Genomic DNA, 16,197 nt, shown 5'->3' on the forward strand with positions numbered 1-16,197 from the left:
ACAAATTACAAAGGGGGAAAATAAGCAGAGACTTCACGGTGACCACCTTAACCAAGTGATCAAGCTTAAGCATTACTAAGAGGGGGACAAGCTGACATTATGTCCTTTTTAATGAGGTTCTGTATCAGGGACACAGCTTCATCTGTGAAGGATTCTTCTCAAGTGTGTTCAACCCCAATCTAATCAAGCAATTAGACCTAACTTTCATTTCATGGGAAATCAGGGTATAAACTGAATGACAAGTTAAACGACACTATGAGGAAGTAATCAGACATCCTCAATGTGAGATGCTGAAAAGACAATAGGTTTGTCTCTTCAAAAAAATCACTGTCATAACAAAATACTGGGGTAACTACTACAGATCAAAAGACACAAAACAGACATTCCAAATACGATGCGTGAATCTTGATTAGATCTTGGCTGGAACAAATCCACAGCTATAAAAATATTATGAGGCCAACAGGAAAAAATATGAATTAGATGATAATGCCCTTCAAGCTGCATGCTAAGTAGACAGGGGTGAAGTGTCATGATATCTGCAATATATCTTCGAAAGGTTCATTCAAAATATATGTATATGTATGTATACACACATAAACACACAGAGAGATTGAAGGCTCAAATGTGGTGAAATGTTAAGAATGGTTCAATCTAGCAGGTATAAGGGTGTTCTCTATACCTTTTTTTCAACTTTTCTGCATTTGATATTTTTCAAAATGAAAAGTTGGTTGAAAAACTTAGTGACTTTATTTACAAGATGGTAACTTAGATCCATGACTTTTTAGAGATAAGAAAACAGAGATGAGTCATGGGGACATGTGAATATGGTTATCAAGCAGGAGAAACAAGCTTCCTTATGTGCCGAATCCAGACGTGGAGAAATGCTTTATGGTACCAAGGACTTCAACATGGCACCAGATGGAGTCAGATGTGACTTATACTGGAGTTGGCATACCTTGGCCTGCCACCGGCACCATGGCTTCTGAATGATCTGACAATTCCAAGCTAAAGCCCCTGATTGCCCACAGCGTGGAAACAACAATGAAAGAGTGATATGGGGAGCAGGTCCGGTTATCAGGACTGAGTTTAAATCCGGTGGCACAGGCACATGAGAACAGTCTTCCTGGTACAGGCAGGCAAATTTGCTGACAGGCATTCACGTTGCTGCTACAGCCATTTGAGGATTCGGAGCCTAAATGAAATCAAAATTAGTCTGTCACTTTTCACCCCACCTACTTGCCACTCCATGTCAAATTTTTCAACTGAGTCACCAAATAAGTCATTATAAAAGTAAGTAACAAAATATGGAATCTGAGTTAACCTAAAAACAATATTGGAGAGCCTACTGCTTATCGAACTAACATGTACAGAGGTTTAAAACAGGACCACAACTATATAATAGTTATATAGCTTATATATTATATAATAATAGAGAATGGAGCACCAATTGTTTTTCTTCCACAAATCATTCAAGAATTAGAGGAATTAGGGAGGTCAGTCAACAAATTCTAATTTTTTTTTTTTTTGCCCTCTTGACCTATGTACTGGCATTTTAAATTATATCCGTTTTAACTACATGATCAACACCGTGATGAGCATTTGATTTAAAGTATATTAAATAAGAATATTTAAGGGTTTTTTGAACATGCAATAAAATAATACCAAGTAACAAACCTAGGTTATAGGACAGCAAACAAATCTTTGGCTAGCTATAAAATATTTCAAAATTATAAAAAAATAATCTCCAGAATATAGTGTTAATATAAAGGGGCAAATCAGAAGTTAGATTATCTCTGGGGAAAAAATCTATTGAAAAAGGCAACATCTAAGAGTATTCCTTTTAAGATTAAAAAAATTCTATCGTGTTAATCACTTTCCCAGCAGATATCCAACAAATACTTACTGAGCACCTCCAATGCTCCAGCAACTATTCTAGTTACTGGGGAGAGAGTAAGAAACAAGACAGACAAAATACCTGTCCTTATGGAGGTTACCTTCCAATGAAGAACCCAGATGATAAACACATACGTAATATGTCAGGGAGTACGATAAAATAAAAGCAAAGTAAGGAGTTTAAAGTGCCGTGGAAAGAATGGGAGTAAGTTTACTCTGCAGTCAATCTGGCCTTTCAGATGCCAGCTTAGTCTTTGACACTTAGCCATGCTTAAGACATGGTTATAATTTTTTAAATATCTTGGGGTAATTTCAGTTTGCATGCATGTGTATGCACACCGTTTTGTGCGTATGTGGGTTTGTTGTGTGGGCATGTCAGTGTGCAGACACCCATGAATAAATATATATACACCCATGAATATGTATGTTTCAGTGACAAATACTCACCACGTCTTTGATAAATTTGAAGGCCCCTGAGATTTGGGACATTATCTCTCAAGACTATTTTGTTGGCCCCAGTAGCCTTGTCAACCCTTTCAATGACCTCATATTCTTCATCGGTATAATAAAGGAAGGGGCCGTAGACAGCAAGTCCCCAGGGGTAGGAAAGATGGTTTACCAGGATCATTCGATTTGTACCATCCACGTTTCCTCTTTCAATCTGAAAGATCAAAATTTTCATTATTGACTGTTTCATGGTGCAATGAGGAAAATGTTTAAAACCAATATTCTCTTAATAATGTTTCACAGGTATATAGCACTCTCTCCTTTCCAGGGATTTCTGACTATATTTCTGACTATATTTGATAGTCACATCTACGTAGGTAAGACAAACGTCATTGTGCCCATTTCACTGACGATGAAGCTGAAATCCAAATAAGCCAATCAACTTTCTCAGATGGCATGGTGACGAATAGGGGACTAATCCCTGCATGTGATATTCTGGTCAAGGATAATACACATTTAATGTCTAACTGGCCCCGCGTTTAACATCTTCACCAACTATTTCTGCAACGGAGATAGGAAACGTGCTCGACACACTCACAGCAAGACAGCAAGATAGCGCTGTTATATCAGCACAGTAACGAGCCTGAGTCAAGATGACCCTGATGAACTAGAAAAGAACTCAAGAATGAAGTTTCTAACGGGAAGTGACAAGCATTCTGCTCTGGAAGAAAAACAAAATGTAGACATAGCTGGTTTGATTTCATTCCAGAAACTTGTCTCAAGTGCCTCCTCTGCGCCAGGATCTGAGCTGAGTGCTGGTAACAGAGAAACGGGGTGTGGCTCCTGCCTTCCTGGACAAGGGAACCCAGCAGTTATGAGAGCAGGTTATGCCCTAGAAACAGACAGAGGTTCTGGAAGGGTAGAGAACAGAGGAGATAAGCTCTGAGGGGAGCTGCTGAGGGAGTGACCAGGACCAGACGAGCTGACCACGCTTGGCTGAAGTATCTGGAGCTACTTATCTGGGCCAGGGTTCCAGGGTTCCTTGTGGTTTTATGAAGACCACATGCCTCCATCACTAAAACAGGTTCATTAGTGAGGGTCGTGCTCTCGTCAAGGCTAGAGAGAAGTGGCCCAGAATGGTGGAAGTGGCAGAAAAAGGCTGGACCTGAGAGAAGAGGCATGGGGACAAGCTGCCAGGATTTTGTGATGATTAAATAAGGATGTGGTTATTAGAGTGAAGGAGGAACATGTGGGTTCTAGCCTAGGAGAAAGGATGCAGAGTCATACCACCAACCAGCTCACAGATTCCAGAGAGCGAAGCAGATGTGGAAACAGGAAGGGGAGGGGCCTGGGGAGTCTGGTCTGGGACACACTAATTTGTAAGCAGAAGCCACACCATGTGGCACGAGCTTCTGCAAAGTGCTTTCACACACATCACCTACTTCTTTTTCAACATTATAAACACATATCAGGAGTGAAATGAGTACTCAGCGAGCTGTCATGAACTGAAAACCAAACCTACCGGACAATTTTATGGAGAGCACCCATGTCAAAGACAGCTCTGAAATCACTCCTGTTCTTTAAAGCAAGGAAGAGACTAGCACACACTCAACAACCAAAACAATATTTTAGTTGAGCAATAATTATTACTGAGCACCTTCTATGTGCCCAGTCCCAGCTCAGCTGCATAAGCACAGTAGTGAAGGTCAAATGTTATTTCTGTCAATGAATGCAATTTATAGTTCCTGCTTCTTATGGCAGAATGTAAGGAACTCCACCTTCGAGTTTAAAATTACCAGGAAAGGGAGTTTTCACACATCCATCTACCAGGTCAGGACATTAGAGCGTCATATGTAGCTGTGAGGGGACACTGAGCTCAGAAGCTTGCTATTTTTTTTTTTCTTAGTCTCTGCAATCGGAGAGCCTTTGAGAACTTGCAAAGAAAAGCACTGAAATCACTGAAACATGAAAGAAAGGGCTCTTAAAGGACAAACACAAAATGAGAAATGGAATTATTTTATCTTGAAGAAAAAGAAAGAATGAGGGAAAAAATAAACATTCTGTAAGGAACCATGCACACACTATAAAGAACTGGACTTCAGGGAAAGAAGTTATTGAGAGAAAGGGCAATAAAACACTGGTACAAATGGCCAAGTGAGATTTCTTGAGAACCACTGCCAGACAACTCAGAACAATCAATGTCAGCTGTGCAAGCTCGGCAACAAAGAACAGCAGACTAGAAAGTGTGCTCATACCACTCCCGTGCTGCTGACTGCCCAGTAGAGTTTCTGCTCCTCAATATCGAGGGTGATAAACGCCACATTATCAAGGCTCGCAGTAAAGAGAGTTTTTCGAGATGTACCATCCATGTTGGCGCTGGCAATCTTGGGGGGAATGCCACTGTCGGTTCCTCGGTCTGACCAGTACAGTTTCCTACAACCAGGAAAAACAAAGGCATTTAGTGAAACAGATGCTTTCACTACATATTGAAATGAAAAACATGTCTCTCTTGTCCTCAAGATGCACACCATTCAAGGCAGGAAGTCTGAAACGTTAATATCTTGTTACATCCAATGTGGAGGAGTCCTTAATCAGTGTTCTGTAATGTCTGTATACTTCTTAGTTATTATTGGGGGAGAGGCCATTTAAAATGGTATCTGATACAGGATACCATTTTCCGTTGGTGGGCAATCCTTTAGCTTGGTCACACAGGAAGTTCACGGACTAATAAGAGCCTGTATCAACAGTCGATCCTTTTCAAAGACTCAGTATGCCCAGCACACTAGGAAGGACAAAGCTAATGTAAATGTGGTCAAGTATCTCCCTGATCACCTCTCAGCCCTCTTATTTAATTCTTTTCCACATCATCTACCACAAGACCAGCTACTTTATTTTCTGATTTTCGTGATGGAAAATGCAATGTGTACACATGAACCCTAATCAGCACACAGTATTACCAAATCCGTGATCCATGAAACTTCATTAAAACATACGAGGGTTGCTTTCCATTTACAGTGAGGACATAACTTCTAGACTCGAATCCAAGTTTTCATTCCTTTCTATCTCACCTCCTGCTATAGCCTCAACAGACAACCCTCTCACACTCTTTCCCTATACATCCTCGAAACACTTAATTCCCATCATCTTTATATGCATACCTCTTTCACCACCAATCCAAGATACCCCTCGCATGAACCTCCTCTTCAATTCTAAACTTCTCTACCTCTAAGTTCTCAGACTCTAAAATTCCCTGCTTCAACCCAACTCTTCCATCTCTTCCTTGCTCCTATTTTATTTCTTCCATTGAACCTGTTCTTTGCGCTTAAAACTTGTCTGAGCTCTCAATCCTTCAGGCCCTCTATGCCTGGACCTCATACCATTGTAGCCATTTTAACAATATTCTGATTTATTCTCATGATCTCCCATTGTGCCTACCTTGCTAACTACTAACCCTGAGTTCCTGTCATTCTCTTCTTTCTCCTTTCCCATGCCAGGCTGCCAGAAGTTTTCTGCACAGAGTCACAAAACTCTTGTGAATTCTGAGTTCACTAAAAATTTAAGCTACCGAAACTTAGCTAAGAACTCTCATCCCTGACTGAACATTTTCTTCCTTCCCCTGACCCTTTCCACTCCAGTTCTGATCAATCTTTCTAAAATACAGATTAGGTTCTATCATTCCCTTCCTCCAAATTCCCTGCTGGCTCCTTATTTCTCAAAAAAAATACAGTGCAACTCCTTAGCATGACATTAAAGTCCTTCCCTAGACTTCCCTGGTGGTCCAGTGGCTAAGACTCCGCACTCCCAATGCAGGGGGCCCGGATTCGACCCCTGGTCAGGGAACTAGATCCCACATGCCACAACTAAGAGTTCGCATGCCACAACTAAAAGATCCCTCATACCACAACTAAAGATCCCGCACGAGGCAAGAAGATCCCATGTGCTGCAACTAAGACCCGGCGCAGCCAAATAAATAAATAAATATTAAAAAAATAAAGACCCTCTCTGATTTGTCCCCAAATGACTTTACCTGCTGTATCTCCCATCTAGTCAATTGCCCCCTACTCGAAGTCTCTGGTTCCAGCCCTCTACACAATCATGTTAAATGCCACCATGTCTCTGGGCCTTCACTGCTCTTTGGCCTCAAGTACCACTTCTCAGCTGCAACCCATCCTGCACCTGCTGGAAGCCTTCTCATCCTTCAAGGTCCATTTCAAGTGTTTATCCACCCCCTTAAAACTTTCCACGTTCATTCAAAGTCAAAATGCATTATTGTTCATTCTTATAATTCTATTTTAAAATGCCTGAAATTTTTATTTGTTTGGAATTAATTTTAAGTTCAATGTTATTAATTTGAAAAACAGAACACAATACACATTAAATATAACTTAGAGTTATTTCTTTCTTACTGAGATCTATATTTTTCAAATGTCAGCATATAAAATCAGAAAAGGCCCTACGTTTGAAATCTTCCATTTTATTAGACCATAATATTAACAAGGGCGGTGCTGTATAGAAGACAGACACTACTTATGAATGAATTCTCACCCATTAACAGGATCAATAGTTATGCCAACCGGAAAACCAACTCCAAGATTCGTCCCATCATTGGTAATCAGTGTTTTTCCGTATCCGACATCTCCTCGGAGTGTCAAAACCTATATAAGGGGAAAATAAAGAAAGCTATGATGAAGGAGAACTTAAACACACAACGAATTCAAAGCATGATTGTGGTGAATGGGAGGGTTTGCGTGATATTCAGATAATCCCTAATTGCATTTCAGGGCTATGAGAAAATCAGCTCAATAGAAAACGGGAGTAAGAAAACAAAAATCACCTCTCAAATTTCTATTTTCAATTCACCTAAAGTTCCAGGAGAGGATATTTATACGGATAAAAGAAAGATTCAAATGAGTGAACATACAGAATCATTGCCTGAGCAAAACTACAGAAAAAGATGAGAAAACTCTGGAAGACCAGTGAGAACCCCCCAGGTCTCCTGTACCCCAGTGACTGGGCCATAGCACGCAGTGGCCCATCACTGCAAACACAGTTGATCAAACAGTCCCAATTTACACAGACTTAAAGTGAATTCTGTGCCAAGTTAACAGCCTGAGTGCAAATCCTGACCCGGCCAGATCTGACTATAGGACCTGAGGCAAGTAAGTCCACCTCTCTGAACTTTATCAGTAAATGCGGATGACAAATTCCCTTCTGCATAGAGGTGCCAGGAACGTGAGACAATGCATGTAAAGTGCTTCGCACAGCACCCAGCACAAATGTATTCAATTTTTTTATTGATCCATTTATTGGGACCTCACGATGTAGCAGGCCTTATACTAAGCATTATCGGATTTAATCCTCACAGTAATTTTGTGAGATAGGTGGCATTATTATGCTCATATAATGTGATGAAAAAGAGGCCTAGATAGGATCTGTGGTTTTCCCAATGTTATGTTTTTAAGTAATCTTGCTAGAATTGTTATAACCACAGTGTTAGAACACTGTGAAACACCACAGAGGGGTATGGATTACTGGACTAGACGCAGTTTCTTAAAGAAACAAGGCTATTTTGGTATGCACTTGAGACAGTCTGAGATGAGAAAAACTCGTAAGAAATAAGAAAATACCTTTTGATTTGCATGAAGGCTTTTCTATAAAATTACATTTCAACACAAACTGATGATTTGTGTTTGTTTCTATCTCTGCCTCTCTATCTACATACATCTCTCTCTCTCTCTCTCTCTCTCTCTCTCTCTCTCTCTCACACACACACACACACACACACACACACACACACACACACACACACCACACACACACACCCTTCTCTCCCTCACTCTTCTCTCTGTATTTTCTCTCTCCTGTGTGGTACGTTTCTCTCCTATTTGGACTAAAATAATTTTTCTCTTTTCAATTTGCCTCTTCCTGCTGCAATTTCTCTCCTTTCCCTAAGGATGGCTTTGGTTCAAAGGGAAGTCCGTCTCCTTGTGGGTTTTTTTTTTTTCTCTCATTTTTAAAAAAAATTTTACATCTTTATTGGAGTATAATTGCTTTACAATGGTGTGTTAGTTTCTGCTTTATAACAAAGTGAATCAGTTATACATATACATATGTCCCCATATCTCTTCCCTCTCGCATCTCCCTCCCTCCCACCCTCCCTATCCCACCCCTCTAGGTGGTCACAGAGCACCGAGCTGATCTCCCTGTGCTATGCGGCTGCTTCCCACTAGCTATCTATTTTACGTTTGGTAGCGTATATATGTCCATGCCACTCTCTCACTTCGTCACAGCTCACCCTTCCCCCTCCCCATATCCTCAAGTCTCTCCTTGTGTTTTGGCACAGATGGAGCTCTCTCACACACGGCCATGCTGTAGGGTTCACTCTTCAGCTACAGAATTGCTTTTACTGAGTGAGCACACAGCTACCCCTAGCGGAGGAGCTGGAATTAAATGTGAGTTTCTCCTACTCTGGAACGGATATCATACAGGAAAACAGTACTTGGACACAATTTCTGTTTCTTTAATCAATCTAACATTCATCTGGAAGAGTCATAATTGATACCACCAAAGGAAAAAACCGATAAAAACACTAAAGGGGCAATTTACCTTTATGGATAGTCTAAATATATTGATGATTTGAGGGAAACAGGGCTCTGTATTCGCAGGATACCTTAGCGTCAAGTACTTTTACTTACTGAACTATTAACCCCATTTTATGGATAAGGAAGCACAGACTCAGAGAAGTTATATAATTTGTCCAAGGTCAAACAGCCTGTGAGTAAACACCGTGCTTAGTCACAAAATGCATTTTCATATCTCAGGGTCTTTATTCAAGTGTTTTGTTTTTTTTTTCTCCCTACTTCTTCATTATGCAGAAATAAAGGATGGTCATCCTTCAAGACTTAGCTCTCAAGTAACCTCTTGGGGGAAGCCCACCGTTCTCTCCCCACACACTTACTTCTGTCCTTAATCACTCTCTTTATATTCAATGCACATGTCACACTTACACTGGAGCAAAGATATTTGTTTAGGTGTCTAGCTCTCAGATGTGTGAGCTACTTTAAAGCAGGAAAAACAAATGTTTGATTCATCCTTGACTATCCAGGACTAACCATGGCACCAATCCATGGAAAGCATTTCCTAGTGCTTATTGAATGAATGCATAAAGGAGCAAGCAAGCCAGACTCGAAGCCAGGACTCCAAAGCAAGTTCTCTCTCCTCTGGACCTCACTGCATTTGGAGCACAATTACCAACTTCAGGTTTCCGTGGTTCGAGTGGCCTCACCAATACACACACATGCACACGCACATACTCAGTTCTTCAACTGGTGCTTTTCTGTTGTATCTAACCCTGATGGAGGAGACACGTGCCCTGCTCTTGGAAGAGTATCAGTCCAAAAGAGAAGACCCCACTTACAAAGCAGGAGCAGATTAACTGCCATTTGGAATGAAGACAGTTTTCTACTGAGTGGACTCTAGAGAGATGTGAGTTTGGTATTAAAGGTCTTGGGCAGTAAATATTGCCTGTGTTTTGATGGGTCAGTGATATTTTTCGTTGAGGTTGTGCAAAATACCTTCTGTCACTGTCAAAGGGGGTTGAAGCAGGCTAGACTGCCGAACTTGTGGTTTACAACAAGGCAAAGTTAGACCACCCACCTCCCCCAGAATCAGGGCAGTGAAGCTGACTGTTTAAGCCAGTTTCTTAGCTTCTGTGGGCTTCAGATTTTCATCTAACAAAGAGCTTGAACCAGATGAGGCTCCAAGGTTCCCTTCATGTTAGGAGCTGCTGATTCTACCCAGCTTGAGATGAGCATACTGCATGCGTACTGCAAATGTCCCCATCACTGTGACCGTTTACTACACTTGCCTGCCCTCCGGAATGCTGTAAGGATTGGATGAGATGATGTTTGTGGAAGACCTTTATAAACTGTAAAGCACTGTTCTGACTATCGAATAAGCACTCCTCCTAGCAAATCTGCTCTAAATTAGCCACTTAGCTGCTGTGTGTCTTCCTCATCTTTAGCATTCATCTTTCTGAACGCCCCAAAGAGAACCAACCAACTTACTAACCGGCGCCTCATCCTGAGCAGTGGACTGTCACCCTACTGTCGCTCTCCCAAGACCACCTCTTTGCATTAGGAATTCTCACTCTCAAAATTACTCTGAATGAATAATCCATCACATGTTTTAACCTTGTCCCAGAGTGGAGCAAACCAGTACTAGTCAAGTTACCTCTGATTTACTTCATGTGATTTCATACCTGTGCCCCTATAGAATTTCTTCTGGGAATTAGAGTAAAAAAAACATTTATCTCAAAAAAGGAAAGCATCAAAGGAATCAGAATCAAGTTTCTACTTTCTGTTTCACTGTTGGAGCCATAGAAAGATTTCCATCTAAGAACAGAGGTAACCTATAAATTTGGTTTAGAACTGAAATAGTATTGAATACTTGATGAGGAAAGATAATGAAAATGCCTTGCCTACTATAAGCTTCCCTTTATGTTGAACTCCTTACATAATTTTTTATTTACCTTTGTATATATCTTAATAAACTATCTAACATCCTTTTATATGAACAAGTTACCCTTTATACTTAGGAGGAGACAAAGTAGGGCAGTAGAAAGTTCCAATTTTTAGGTTTCTCCTTGGCTTCAGAGACTTTGATAGTTAATATTAATATCCCTTGTGCTTCCTCCATATGACAGCATTTCCTGAGAACAGATTTTATGTGACTAAGAAACCAGTGTTTGTGTCAATAGTATTATGGAATCATTACCTTAATTGACTGAGTTCCACGATTGGTATAATAAAGGTTTCTTGATAGCCAATCTAAGGCCAGGCTCGTAGAAGCCCCCAGACTTGATAGAGGAACAAACACTGTCCTGTTGGTGCCATCTGTCTTCACTCTGTGAATTTCACCCTGGTGAGAAAGACGAGGAGGGGTGAGCTGTTTCAAGGCCACGGCTTCACTGCAGCTACTGCCAGCTACTGTGTTTCTTTAACACGCCTCACACGTGGAAGAAAGGCAAAGTTTCAGGGCCACTGGCTGGGGTTACCGTGTATAACGCTAACGTCAGCAACACTGAAAACACTGATTTTCAAGTGCATCACAGGAATATACAAGGCTTACCATTCAGGCTCCCTCTGATATCGGCTACAGAAATTTATTCCTTAACCACCACAGGCCAAAGAGTCATAAAAATAATCCAAGTTACAGGTGTGAATCAGGAGGCCAGGAGTATATCTTTCCACAGAGGTGACAAGCATCAACTACAAAGGTCTTCCCTCTCTTCCTCATTTGTATTTTTCTTGCCCCTTCCCCATCCTCACAGGTTTCGTCCCTAAAGGGTGAGGAAAGGGTCCCAGTGGGAAGGAAATTGGAGGAGTGTTTTTTTTATCCTAGAGGCAAAGATTCTGAGTGAAGCCCACAGCGGCCACATCAGATGCTTTCCTGGAATTCCCTTAGGGAACTATTGCTTTTGGTCTTGAGCGATGATCATTTTTATGTTAGTCTAATATCCTCATTTTTATGTTCGTCTAATAGACTAAAGCTCCTTAGGAGCAAGCTTTGTTACTGCTTCCTCTTGGCATGTACTCTGCAGTTGGAAGCAGTGAGTTCAGTGCAGGGAGAAGAGTAGTCACTTAATACTTGTTGAATGGATAAATATACCCAATAGCTTAAACGTGCTTATTATCGGGTCTTTGCTCCAGGCCAACTTCCCATTGACATCCCTCACTAAATTAAAAAATGCTTAGTGGTAAATCTATTTATGTCTGGGCCACTTGACACCCAGCAAAAATATAAGAAGGCCTCAGTGCAGGTAGGCTCTTCAAGAACAAGTTGCATACTTTGAATGTTATTCGAAACTTACTGGATTTTCAAGCCAATAGATGAATTGCTCTGAGTAATCAACTGCAACGTCATAACCATTCTGTATCCCTGATATGGGCACCATAGCATCAAAGGTCTTCACCTCAGGGTTAAGGGAGATTCCAAAAATTATACTGTGTCTTACAACTATTAGGAACGCTTCATCACCTGTGAAAATAACAGAATATCTCTCAAAATTATATCCCAGACATTTAGAGTAACAGAAGGTAGTGGATTGGTACCATATGATGGGACAAAATGCCACTGCAGAACTGCTGCAATAACTATAATGCATGATAGATATTTCACCAGATAATCCAGGGCCTTCCATTGGGTTTCAATGGGTTGCTGCGTCACCAGACCATCAACTTCACACATAAGACCTCTGGAATTACCCAAAGTAGATCAGCATTTATCATACTCTTCATTAATTCCTTACTCATGCTGCTAAACTATCCAAGTTTGCTAAGAGTCACAGACAAGAAGTTCTTCCATTTCTATACACAGAATAACTCAGAGAAAGGAGAGTTGGATTTTGCCCCAAAATGTGAAAGAAAATTTATAGACTCTTCTTGGTGAATGGCAGTTCATTTGTTTTAATTATGTTCAGAAAATAACACCACACGGTGTTGCCTAGTGTTTATGAGAGACTTTAATTACTAAGTAAATCTAATTTATAATCCCACCAATTGTTGTTTGACTAATGTCGACCTTCCACATTAGATTCTAACTCCCAAAGGGCAGTGACCCTGTCTGATTTACTCACTATTATGTCCCCAGAGCTTGGTTTATAATAGTTGTCTAATAAATATTTGCTAACTGAATGACCCCATAAATGAATAAATGGATGGATACATAAGTAAATATGTAAAGAGTGCCTTCTAAAGTTCTCAAAAGTATCTGTACATTGCAACTTAAACATCTTCATAATGCCTTATTTAAGCTACCAGTTCAAGTAGGCTCTTTAATAGATAATGAGGTCCATTTTAAAAGATGACCTTCATCCAAATTATAGTCCCTTTATCAAAAAATTAATGAAGTTCACGAGTAGGGTTTTATTATCATTCCTCTGTGAGAAAAGGAAAACTTTGGAATGTGAGTTTTGTGTTATTAAGATATATAAGATATAGCACCTATTAAGACACTATATAAAATGATTAATCATTGCATACTCTTCATGGGCTAAAAATGGTGTTTGCATTATTTTGATCATCAGGGAAGCTTTACATCTTCAGCAGGATTATTTTGACAATTTTTTCTTTACTTACTTTCATGTCCGATTAGTTTTTCCTTGTTCCTGGCATTTCCACTACGGAGAAATGACTCAATTTATTAACCTGGTACAAATCTAAAATAAAATTTGCAACTCTTCATGCTTAATACTTTCCAAAGTATTACAATATATAGCATTTAGTCTTTCACAGCAACCCTGCAAAGTTGTTTTCAGAAACAACTGAGGCCAAGGAGCTTCCCACAGCTTTGCAGCTTCCACAGGAAACAAGGCAATGAGATTAACTCCCAAGTCTTGACTCTCTCAGCTGCTCCACTATGCCTCTCTTCTGAACAACTGCAATAACCATAATAATCGTCGCCACTTATTGAGAAGACATGCTACACAGCATGCAGCAAATAAGTACTACTTCATTTAATTTCTCTTCCTGAAGCCTCATAACCCTGCTTGTTAGATAGTTATCTCCCTCCCCCAAATTTCAAATGAGGCACAAAGAAATTAGCATATCTAACCCAGGTCACAGCAAGGTTGCTTGAATTCTCCAAAACCTATGTTCTTAATCACTCCTCTGCAAAAAGTGCAGGCCGGGTACTACTTATCGAATATCAGATCACCACTCAATTCATTTGATTTAACTGCAGAAATTAAACATTATGAGTTTAAGATGTACCCTGAATATGCTGAGATGATATTTAATGATGTATTAATTATATGTTATAAATGTTCATTGGTTCAGAGAAACAAGAAATATTTCCCAGTTTCACGGGGGAACTATTACTTACTCAAAACCTGATTCTGTTCTTTTTAATGGGTAATTTTTCTTTTGCTTAATTGGAAGAATTTCAACCAAAGCACTGTTAAAGGCCTAAAAAACTGCATTTCTCATCCATCAAACATGGACCTTCCTGACTCCTCTAACAAGCTCTTCCCTTGAGAGCACCCAGCACTACTCCTTCAGCCATTACTCTTCCCTGGGGATGGGTCTCAGGACCTCCATCATCAGGTCACTGCAGGTGTGTTTGAAAGGGTTTACAGCCAGTGAACATTTGTGGGCCACAGACCAGAGATGGGGTATCATTTAATGCTGCACTGGCAGAAGTGACCACTGAGTCAGCAGGTGGCATAGGAAGGTGCATGAAAAGTGCTCCATGGGAAAGAAAACAGGAGTGATTTTATGACTATACACATCTATAAAGGAATGAGCAGGTGAAAAACAGGAATGGAGAAGAAGCAAAAAGGGATATTGGAGGGTTTGTCATTCACTCAACATTTACTGAGTGCCACTGTGTGCCACGGGCAAAAAGCATACATCAAGGAATCAGGTAGAGGATTTATTCCCAAGGAACTTAGAGTCGGGAGGGCCAGACAAAGTATATGGACCATGACAATGAAAGAGTAGGCACAGGTGCACCTAGGGTTGGCTGGAAAGGAGTTCAGGAGGTCTTAGTCTTTTGAAATGACAGAACATTTCTTCATTTTCTATCTTTCATGTCACGATCCTATTAAGATTAGTGTTAGCAGAGCAAAGAAGTGAAAAACAACAGTCAGGAATGGGAAATTTATGTTGTCATTAAGAGGTGATATTTATGACTCCCAAGCCTAGCTCCTCCCAAAGTATGACCTTGAACAGCCCTGGATTTGCAGTTGTTAATTTTAGGGGGTGCTGGGAAGATGTTCTGGTTTGAGTTTTGGGGGTTTCTTTGGCATTGTGGGGAACATATTTTCTAAATAATAAAAAACTATTTCACACAGAGAAAGCTCTCCCTTTAGGAAAAAATAGAAATATCCCATAATCCCCCTTCCCAACTGTAAGCATTATTGGCACTTGTGTATCTTGTCCTCCAGATTTTTTTAATGCATGATTTTACATAGCCAATATTAAACCATCTCTGCTTTTTCACTTGATCTTATCACATAAGCACTTCCAAAGATATTTTAGACACTTTTCAGACAAAATTTTAGAGGCAATCGGACATTTAAATCAAGTAAAACGTTTTCATCTATGAATGTTAACAGTCTTCTAAGCTTCCTGCTGGAAAAAATAATGCAACATTTTTTTAGTTCACATATATTAGCACTCAGTTACCCAGCTGGTGCTCAGAAGCCGGTTGGAAACTATTGAAAAGGTTCCACCTCAGTAAAGTCAGTCCATGGGAAAACCACTAGTGGAATTATTTGTGAAACAACAAAAGGTACTATTTAGAGGTTACACTTATCAATCACCATCAGATAGTAATACAGATTACACCAATCCCCAATGCACAGTTCAACAATCTTTGTGTGGTGAAAGAATGCTTTGTATGCAGAATGTCTATAGCCCAGTTTAATCTTCTGCTGAAAGACTCTGAGGACACACTAAATTAAACAATGTCAACAAGGATTAGGTTTATAATAAAGCTCTGGAGAAAAATGGCAAATGCCAATCCCTTTGTAGGCATTACCAATAATTAAAATCTTTCATCACAAAAGTATCATTGCAAAATATCACATGTCGGTGGAATTTGATTTTCAGTAACCTTACATCCTCATAACCTGTAAACACCATAAATTTCCTGGATTCAGGAATATACTTTCCATTTGAAAACTAAATTTCCCTCTAGATTGACTCTACTTTTCTCTTAATTTAGCAATTTTTTCCCATTAACCATTTCATTTTAACTGGTCTATAGCCATTTTTTATCATTATCAAAACACATTTACTCCTCTTCACCGAGTAATGAAAGAAACTTGAGTTTAGACTACCTCTTTAGATTTTT

The 16,197-nt window shown here is 39.9% G+C and overlaps 1 protein-coding gene across 1 annotated transcript in view; it reads right to left on the minus strand.

Annotated features, from left to right (window-relative positions):
* Nucleotides 1-16,197, minus strand: part of LRP2 (LDL receptor related protein 2) — a 174,828-nt gene that overhangs the window by 72,515 nt on the left and 86,116 nt on the right. Inside the window, exons 31-36 of the mRNA XM_049712547.1 lie at nt 12,212-12,378; nt 11,116-11,259; nt 6,886-6,995; nt 4,596-4,773; nt 2,341-2,554; nt 956-1,192 (exon numbers count right to left, since the gene is read on the minus strand). Of these exons, the coding sequence (XP_049568504.1) occupies nt 956-1,192; nt 2,341-2,554; nt 4,596-4,773; nt 6,886-6,995; nt 11,116-11,259; nt 12,212-12,378 (1,050 nt within the window). The remainder of the gene's footprint in view (nt 1-955; nt 1,193-2,340; nt 2,555-4,595; nt 4,774-6,885; nt 6,996-11,115; nt 11,260-12,211; nt 12,379-16,197) is intronic.

Source organism: Orcinus orca, chromosome 7, assembly GCF_937001465.1.
Source record: "Orcinus orca chromosome 7, mOrcOrc1.1, whole genome shotgun sequence".
In the NCBI taxonomy this organism is placed as follows: Eukaryota; Metazoa; Chordata; class Mammalia; order Artiodactyla; family Delphinidae; genus Orcinus; species Orcinus orca.